Genomic DNA, 10,218 nt, shown 5'->3' with positions numbered 1-10,218 from the left:
TGTCGACGACACGTGACGCTGGCGAATCTCGTCTGGCGGCACCCCAGCCCGGTGCCCCCGCCCCGCCCCCCTGTAGCCCCCGCAGATGGTGTCCCTCCTCGCGGCAACCGGACAACTTCGCGCGCGAGCCACTCTTTATTAGTCTAGCTCGGACCATCGCGAACCCCTGCCCGCGCGCACGGCTCCCAGCCAACAGTTTCTTCGACGTTTTCTCGCTCTAGTCGCTCACCGAGTACAGCCAGCGCTACTACCATCGGACAATAATCGACCCTGTCTGCCGCGGCAAACCCAAATCGAGGGGGGAACCAGATTATTAATATATATATATATATATATATAGTGACTACGCGCGAGAAAAAAGATATAGAAAAGGCGGAGCTTGAATTGTAAGAGAGCAAAGTCGGCTCTTGATTTTGAGGAGGCAAAAGCAGGAGAGAGAGAGAGTGTGTGTGGATACGAGTGAGGTGGATAACAGAGAGGGAGAGGGATAGGAGGAGAGGGAGCAACGGTCCCGGTGATAGAGCGCGAACAGCACGCGCGCCACTACGAGTTATCGGCCGAAACGGCTACGAAAGTTCCTCCCCCACCTTCCCTTCCTCCTTTCCCATCACCCCCCCCCCCTCCCCTCCCCTCCCCCCTCACGGAAACACAGTCGTGTTTCAACAGCGAGCCACGAGAGAAACTAGAAGCGTGCTTTACTTCCAAGAACCACCCTAGTGCACCATTCTCCGACATTCGAACAGTAACGTTCTAACATTGTTTTTCTCTCTCTCTCTTACACGAGTGGCAACGACGAGGAACGAGGGAGAGGGAGAGAGAGAGAGAGAGAGAGAAGGAGACACAGCTTACATCTGACCGTGAGAGACGCGTCACCAGAATTTCGCTCAGGTTTATGAATAGACGCGGGAAGTGGGACATTCGCGTTGAGAAATCGTCGACACGCGCTCGCTGCGACTGACAGTTGACTCGAGGTGATCGTGAGAGAGCTTGCGGAATCGTTTCGTCAAGCTTTTTAACGGCGAAACTTTGTTTTAATTATACAGTCCGAAGCACGAAGCAGAATTGACTTGGTGGAGAGAGAGAGAGAGAGAGAGAGAGAGTCGCGTTATTTGGAATACGAGCAATTTTCAAGTGTGAAAGACGTGCTGCGAGGGATATAGCCACGTGCGCGCGTGATCCGCCATCAAGATCTCCATCGAAGGAAGCGTTCTGTGTTTTTGGCGGGCGTTTTGCTGATCCGGTCCTCGAGTCGAGCGTCGGTCCGCCTCGCGAAAGGTGCAACGCCCTCGTGACATGTGCCGTCGTTCGCTGCCGGCAGCAAGCCTATCCTTATCAACGCGCGTGCTCTGTTCATCGTCGTTCCTCGAATCTTCCTCGTCATCGGCAGGAAATTCGCCGTCGAAGAGCGAGAAGCCGCGTTGCTACCGGTGTTCCGTGCCTCGACAGCAGCCGTCGACCTTTCGCCCGTCATATGGACTTTCGGAGGTCGACCGTTGGTCGAAGGAGCGGTGCCCCAGGTGCTTAGGAGATCCCAGAGGGATTTCGAGGGACGAGAAGTGACGCGAGGTTGATAGACGAGGTGGTGGCAGTGCGACGGTGACCAGCGGCCCCAGCCCGATAGCTCGAAAAGATGCTGGCACTCGCGATGCGCCGCGAACACACGACCGGACGCAGCAACTACGAACCCGCGAATCCCCTGACGGGTTTCGAGCACTTGCAACAGGCCAATTTGCCCTTTGCTGCCCTTCCGGCCGAGGCCCGCGTGCGCGAGCCCGAGCCCGAAGGCGAGTTGCAGGAGTTTGTCGATATCGCCCAGGTGCAACAGCTCCTGCAGCAGCAGCAACAACATCAGCAACAGCAGCACCATCATCAACAGCAACACCATCATCATCATCAGCAACAGCAACAGGTTGCCCCTGGTGCCACCTCCTGCATATGGGGTGCGGTTTACCCCCCACCTCCACCGACCTTGGGATACCATCACCATCATCATCACCACCATCACCCTCCTCCACCTCCAGGTAAAAAGACACCCTTTTATCTCGACTCTCGAGAAAAAGTCTCATTTACCTTTCGAGTCGGGCCTCGTCTCGCGGGAGACTTGACGCGCAGCGACGTAAAGCGAGACGGGACCAGTCTGAACCCTGAAGAAGCGTGAACGTACAGCCGGCTACCAGTATTAGCGCGATCTAAACACTCTGCGGCCACGATAATCGATCTTTACGACCGCTACGTCCAAACCTGTATTTCTAGCCTAGCTATTAAATCTCTTGTCACCACTTGAACGGTGGTTGCACCAACCACAATGTCATTGCGGTCGTAGTATGCCAGGAAGACCTCGTCGTCGCAGAGTCCTATATCCTTTACCCCTTTTATTTATAATCTTACATATCAGGAGCCTACATATATATATATATATATATATAGCTTTCCTTTAATCGCCCTCTATAGTCTTTCCAATGGAAAAATTTAATTCGAATTTTATCTCCAATAAACGACTCAGATTCCTTTGCATTTAATATTCAATTATGCATTAGCTATTTCTTCTCGGTCTGGATTAATTGATCATGTTCGGTAAATCATGATGGAGACTCAATTGGGGCTTGGTAAAATCGCAAGGCGCGACAATTTTCACGATTAACACGCGCTGTCGCTTTCTAAACTCTTGCTGTTAATTAAATATGAATATTTAATAGAATACTATCTCAGGAATACTGTTACGGTATATGTCACCGACGAAGGAACGTACGCCAAGGCAGTTTTTGCGTAATTTACTAGGCTCGATAATTTGTAAGAGGATATACGAGACGTTATATTTTGTAGCTAATATCTCTTAATTAATACGCGCCATCGTTAAACAAATTTCCTATTACCTGCCACGAGCAACGTGTATCGACACTTTACATTTCGCCTTTCCATCTACGCTCTCGTTCGGTCCGCGCGCAGCACGTACAATCGTTCTTTACAAGATTCGTCGTCGTAGTGCTTCGCGTTTCTCGGAAAATTTTCATTCATAACAAGCGCGATACTTATATATACCACGGAACAATGTTGCAACCGATCGACGACTTCCGTGAATTTCCAGTGTTTTGAGATTCCGAGAAATCGGCCCTCGCACAAAACGCGATGCTGGGGGTTAAATACCGTTTATGCAAAAGAGTCAACGCGTAGGCAGTGGCCCATATCTGGCTCCCAATGCTTTTTCCCCATTACAAATGACGGCAGCTGAAATTAATTGCCATTATACGCCAGTATCGTGAAAGATATATATCACTCTGCTGAAGGGATTGAAATAATTTTCGTTGGATTTATTGAAAGGAAAAAAACCGAAGGTTTTTTACTTTAGCCGTATATAAAAGTAGACTTAAATAGTGTGCTTTTTTTTCTTCTAGAACCTTTTACATTTATAGCAAAATTTTTTGTAGAAAAATAAATCTCGTTGGAAAATTTGTCTCTGTTTTGAATTTTTCGAGGTTTCATCAGGCAGTTATGGACGGTTCCGATCATGTCCCACCCTTTCGAAAATGCGCGCGTGCCCCAAGGGTATCCCATGGTGGATCTGGTGGGTCCCGTGGGTGCGTGAGAACCTGAATAATGCATACCTGTGCATACGCAATGCGCAGCGTTTGGCAATCTTGCCGTCGGTTGGCCTGTCTTCTTACTCCTCTTCTTCTCTCTCATCCTATATACTCTTTCTTCTCCTTTTTCCCATTCCACTTTTTTGCTACATTACCCTCACCTTAAAACAAAAACCAACGTTCCAGCGTGAACTTGACCATCTCTCCCACAACTCCGCTATATAGATGTCCAAATAAAACCTAAGCTGAAATTCTGTATAAACAATATTTCTCACGTATACATATATATATATATATATAAGAAACTACGCGCTGGTTTCAGTAAAATACCCCTGTAATAATATACGTAGCGTTAGCTTTGGACGATGAAAAAACAAGTCAAGGCTCGTTAACATTGAAAATCTTATTAAGCTGAAATTGTCCTTCGGCCATTATCTCGTTTCGTCGCCTAATACATCGGACAAATTTAAATAAATGACCGTCCAAATAAGATCCGAATATAGATAGAGCGCGACTTTAAGAATAATTTCTTATAACGAGGAGACCTTAATTAGACCTATGGCTAAAATTGCTTCGCTCGCGACGTATTAGTAAAACTCAAGGTTTTGCATGCGGCAACTATCGATCTTGTAAAGCCAACTTCCGTTTCGTGTATTCAACTTAATCAACCGCGGCGAATCGGGATAGACGAGTGACTCGGGACTTTCGACGTAAATTAATTAAATACCCATTATACAAATTAGCGTTGCAAACTCTTACCATATACTATATACGTGCCAAAAAAAACATAAACTCAGTGTCTCTTCATAAAAGCTTATTAAAATTGATAAACATGAGATATACGGGTTGTTTTTCAAAGTTATTCTGCACATTTTTATATGGATTGCGATATAAATACCGTTTTATTTGTGTGTGTGCATAGATGAAAAAACTATAACCTTGGTGCATTAATTATGGAAAGAAATTAGTTGGCGGAAGTTTTGACGATAATACGAAGGCTTATGGATATCGACATTAATCTTGGGTACATACGGTAAACAAAAACTATGAGAGATATATTTTGCCGCTGCTTTATGTGGATCGGTCTGACAGGGCGGGAAAGATTTGTCCGGTTTTATCAAAGTTGGATCAGTGGCCGTATACCGACAGTGCGAGAGCACAGTAACGGATGGAGAGATAAGAGAAAAGAGGTCAACGAGCGAAGCGCGATTTGGCTAAAAGCAGCCTCTTCTAATGCGTCGTTGTACTGTCATTAAGGATCGGGTCGACGTCGATCAATGAGCGAGACTCGATCGTCATCGGTAGCATAAAAAAACGATCTGCTGAGCAAAAGAGGAGTGAAAGAGGTCTGGAGGGAGGGAGAGAGAGAGAGAGAAAAAACACAATAGTATTAAAGGGCAAGCTAAGAAGAGGATTAGAGGACACTCTAATTCCTGTCGAATTAAAGACTCAAATACTTGCGTCAATTCCAATCGAACGAGATCGTCCGAACGTTAAAGAAACGATTAAAAGATTAAAGGACTAACGACAGCCACCTCGGGCCACGCCTAATCGTTTTATTCCTACACACTGTTCTCGCTGCTGCCACCCCCCCCCCCTCCCCCCTCCCTCTCTCCATCCCATTGCTCTATTCTCAAGTCTACCGTTTTGTACTACCGAGAGAGCTACGACGATTAGACTCTAATGAGAGTTTTGCAAATAATCGTTTCTCCACCTCAATACCCACTCTCGTACATACTACACGTGTGTATGTACGTATCCATTGAGCAAGTAGCCACGTGGGTTGCAGGAATTAGAGTACAAGTCTCTCATTAACGTGCCACGCGAGAGAAATTATCTACATTTTAATAGCACTGACAGGTTAAATGACGTACGAAATCGCAGTTTATGAAAGATCTCAAGTGGGCCCCCATAGCTATGGCTAAGGCACAATCTGTAAACCCATCTTGCACAATCGATCAAGAATTCAAAAGATCGAGTTAGTTTCCCTCGTCTTTTTTTTTTTTATTAATGATCGTTGGTTTCTTCAACCGAGCAAATTCTTGATCCTCCATTTGATTGCGTTGCTTTTGAAAAGACCTTCATTATATGGCACACAACAGTATTTTGAATTAATTAATTGAAAAATTATTCTTTGCTCTCGCAGATCTCTAATTGATTCTTAGCGTTTTGTCAATAGTTAAGCGAATCGCGTAGGATAGAATCTACACTGTTATACGATAGTGGAGAATAATGATAAAAATTGGTAGCACATAACTTGCAATGGCCACTCGATTTATGTGTGTATCGTAGACTGCTGCATATATATGATAATGGTACAACGAAGGAAGAACTTTTTCATCCAGGTGTGTACCGTGTTTTCATGGATCATTGTTTAAACTATCGTGTCTTTGTATGGTAACGCGGAGTAAATCGTATAATATGTACCGTCGTGACATTTCGTTGTTATTGTGCGCAGTCGTAAGACAGGAAATCGTACATCATGCGCGAACCTACGGTAGGCGGGCAAAAAGGGAACTCCAGTTACCTTCCTCTCACACCGTTCGACGCTCATTGACGTTCCTTCACAATATACTCTTACATTAACCCCATATCCTTAACTAGACTCGACTCGACTTGACCAATAGCGGCAATAAAAAATGCTAATTCTATATACCAACCTATTTTTTATTCACGTTATACTCTCGAATCTCCAATTCCTCTCCTCGATCACTGGTTTTCTTCCTTAAGCACGCATATACGTGTGATTGTTTTCTCGATAATTATGTCTCCGCGTCTAAATTCATGCGGATTGCGATATTTATGGAATCTTTGATCAATTAAAAATTAGTGATTTAATTTTTGTGTAATATATATATATATATATATATATATATATAGAAAATTGGGAAATTTATTAAGGATTAATTGTTTTGAGCAGAATATTACAAGTCGAATGAAGGAAAGAAACTTTTCAATTACAGCGACAACGGTTAGAGAATGCATGTGCCCGCGTTGATGGTACATACCGGTTGTTGTGGTAAAAGCCGCGAGACGTTTCCCCTCCGATCGTAAAGTTGATTCGTCACCCTTGACTCGTGTGGAAGCAACGAAACACACTTGCCACGTCCACGTTGCCAAAATCTTCGTCATCATTTACGTCACGCTTGCAGCTTCGTCGCTGTAACGACTCTTCATCTATATAAACTCCTCTAATTCTCATACCAGATTCGTGCGTAATTTCTCTTATTAGAAACGCAAATAGACTCTCTTTGCTTTCCAAAAAGATCGCGGTGAGAGTGACTCTTCGAAACTCCCTATTTCATAAAATTTAGTACTCTTTTCAATTAGTATTCTTATAAAAGCAAACCGCTTCATTCTTTCATATTCCATTTACGACTTTACAACTCTATCTATCTACCCAATTTACATATTTATACTCGTATACGAGCGTAAAAGGTTTTATCAATTTTACGGGCGATAAATGTACCAAAATACGATAAAAATTGTTTTTACTTGGCTTCGTGCATCCTTGCGGATTTTAAAATCGATGCTTTTTGGCATACCGGAAAATTATGGAGCGATTTTAACCAAATACGGAGGACGTGTGTCTTGCTATATATCCTTTGTACAGCACATGCGTGTACACTAGCCTTCAAAAGTTTTTAGCCACAACTTTTAGTAACTATATACTGATGTACATACTTATATTTATCGATCGTTATTACGTACATTTAATTTAATGATCAATTTTGCCTCGATATTAATAATAACGCGCTGTATATATTAAGTATATGTGATATAGTTGCAGTTTGGGATATGTAGAAATAAGGCACACATATTGGTCAGTTTGCCATGGTGCCAAGATTTGGCGTCACCGTGTTTACGTTTCGTGAGTATCGTTTATCATGCAAAAAAGAACATTTTGGGCACACGAGAAAAGTTGAGTTACCGTATTAAGCTGTTCGCGAATAGCGTAAAGCTTGGATCATAAACAGAAACGAGATATTGGCGCGTGCTACATCGATGAACCATTTGATCAAATTTGCTGTGCTCGTCATCCTTCTAGTTTTGCATGGCTAGCGCCACTCAATCCTCCGACGCTACGATGAAACGTCAAATTCAAGCGTAACAATTATTGTATATTTAAGCGTTCACATGTACCGTGCAGGACAATTTTAACCAGACATCTCTGCATCCGCGGTCTATTTATATACACTTTTAAAACGCAAACACTCGCGATACAAAGAACGTAAAATCTTTCTAAGTATTCATCGAAAATCATTTTCTTCTAGAAATTTAAAAACAATGGTGCGTTTATTGATTTTTTCTATTTTCATTTCTTCTAATCAATTATACAGCTCTATCTCGATAATCCTAAGAATAACCCATGCACTAGTAGAGAGTTTTATAAAGCTGATTTTCCGATTGAAAAGAATATATGTTAATTTTCGATAGTTTGTCCTTGACGAAGCCACAAATCCGATTTGTCACAGTTCTCTCGTGACCGACGATCCCTGCAATTCTTGCGGTCGACCGCCAAAATGCATCGACCGACTGTTTACCAATCACACTCGCGCACTCATCTTCCAATCTGGTTCTTGAAAGAAAATAAAGAATTAAAGTTATAAGTGAAAAATATAATATGAAATTGCCAGCTGGTCGCATTACCTGCAACAGAAAGCGACGGCTTCGAATCATTTTAGTGATATAATTGTGTGCTTATACATTTTTAAGCTTTAATTAATTTTTACTGCAACATTTTACGATCTTTATAATTTATGATGCTTGCTCGGATAGAGAATGACTTTTTTCTCAGAAAGCTTTGTCCATATTAATTTGACGATAGAATTGTCAGTAGTATACAGTAATAATGGAGTATAAGAGTTGGAAAAATTGAAGTATATATCGGGCTTATAAGAAAAAGTTATAAATATTTGGAAATTCAATCCTTGTGTTCGCGAGAGAGGCGTTCGCGAGTCTTTTGACCAAAATCTGAACATCTCCTGGTGGAAAGTATTTTTGTCTAAGGTCATTGTTTGCGTATTTTTAGAATTGAAAATAGTTTTACGATTTTGTGGCTACTGAGCTATTCCGTTCTTAATTTAGATTAATGTAACTTTCGCTGGTGGCGTGTCTGTCCGGTGTTATTGAAGTTAAAAACTGCGCGACGCGGATTGATTCTTTTTCATTTTAATTCCGTCGTTCTCGTCTAATTCGCATAACCGGAACGAGTCTTACCCTCGTGTCCAGTAAGTTTATTAATATCAGACATTCATAAATCTTAAAGAAATTCATGGATGTCGAGGCTGGAGTATGGGTTTGAAGTTTTATGAGCGCGATAATTATAAGTGCACTACTGGCCGGCTGGCCGCTCACCATTCACGATTTACGATCAGCCTCGCGTACCTATCTCGCCGGGGACAGTTCTCAGCGACTGATTTCTTTACTATTCCCATCATTAATTCGTTTCTAATGCGATCAATCATTTCAGAAAGGAAAGGAAAATCTTAAACTGCAATTTATCCACATTTAAATGTCTCGGTTGACCATTTTCCTCACTCTATTCCTCGATTTATGAAACACAGATTTCGTACGTGCATCATTGTACAGTTTTGCTAAAAATTACAAACCTATATAGCACCAAGTGACTTATACACATTTTTTAGACATCTTTTAGTCAAGTGTACTGTATGGACAGTGTAAACAATTTACACCGACAAAGTTTCCTTTTTCTTCAAGCTCTTTCTTATCGAAACACTGCGCTACATCAGTGTTAAGCTCCTCTAATTCTACATTTATATATATAATAGCGTATTTATGACTCTCTAGGATTGTTTTGAGTGTATCGCGTGGACGTTTTGCAAGTCGGATCGATCGGGTGATAGGTAGGCTAGTGCGAACAGTTCATCATTAGATACATGTATTAGAGATAAAGTTGGCGAACGACAACGTCAGCTAGACAGAAAAATCGATAAGGGTCGCTCGTAGAAAAAGAAAAGCAAACAGCTGCGATGGAAAAACGCGTGCAGATCGTGGACTATAAAATTGGACGTCGCGCGAAAGCCTATCGCGCAAGCAAGAAATATTAGCGCTGATTAAGCGAATGAATTATCGCGAGATGGGGGAATTGAATATTTTAAGCAACCATGAGAAGACATTAGCGAGATAGGATATCGAGCAGAATATAGTTGTTCCTCCTTAACGAGAGTGCTTCAATCACGAAACAAGGCATCCCGTGCAATCAGCCGGTAAATAAATTGCACCAGGCTACAGCGTAACGCAGTGTACACGAATTAATTTTATTTACATAAGCCACATAGAGCGAGGAATAACATATAAATAAATCATTCGAAAAATGTATAATATCATTCGATGCTTCATGTACAATATTATTATATATATAGACCTTAAACATTAAAGCAATATCGAGGATCGAGTAGTTTTTAATTTATAATCTGATATACGTGCGTGAATGCTGATAAGTGATAACGAACATTCATGTTTTTCCCCTTGACGACAATTAATAATGTCCGTGTCGTCAAATCATAAAATATAATTGAAACACGCGTTCATAAAAATCTTTGATTGCATCGATAGGTCTATGGACAGTTATAATAATTCACGCTCCCCCTCAGGGATGACGTATGCATATACCGCA

The 10,218-nt window shown here is 42.2% G+C and overlaps 1 protein-coding gene across 1 annotated transcript in view; it reads left to right on the top strand.

Annotated features, from left to right (window-relative positions):
- The first annotated feature begins 272 nt into the window (after window positions 1-272).
- sr (stripe) overlaps window positions 273-10,218 on the top strand; it is a 28,325-nt gene continuing 18,379 nt past the window's right edge. Inside the window, exon 1 of the mRNA XM_066742492.1 lies at window positions 273-2,021. Within this exon, the coding sequence (XP_066598589.1) occupies window positions 1,631-2,021 (391 nt within the window). The 5' untranslated portion in view covers window positions 273-1,630. The remainder of the gene's footprint in view (window positions 2,022-10,218) is intronic.

This window comes from Prorops nasuta, unplaced genomic scaffold (assembly GCF_024137725.1).
Source record: "Prorops nasuta isolate Cenicafe-Biocafe unplaced genomic scaffold, Cenicafe_Pnas_1.2 PNAS00030, whole genome shotgun sequence".
In the NCBI taxonomy this organism is placed as follows: Eukaryota; Metazoa; Arthropoda; class Insecta; order Hymenoptera; family Bethylidae; genus Prorops; species Prorops nasuta.
Note: the sequence above shows the minus strand (reverse complement) of the source record. Positions and strands in the feature narration are given on the sequence as shown.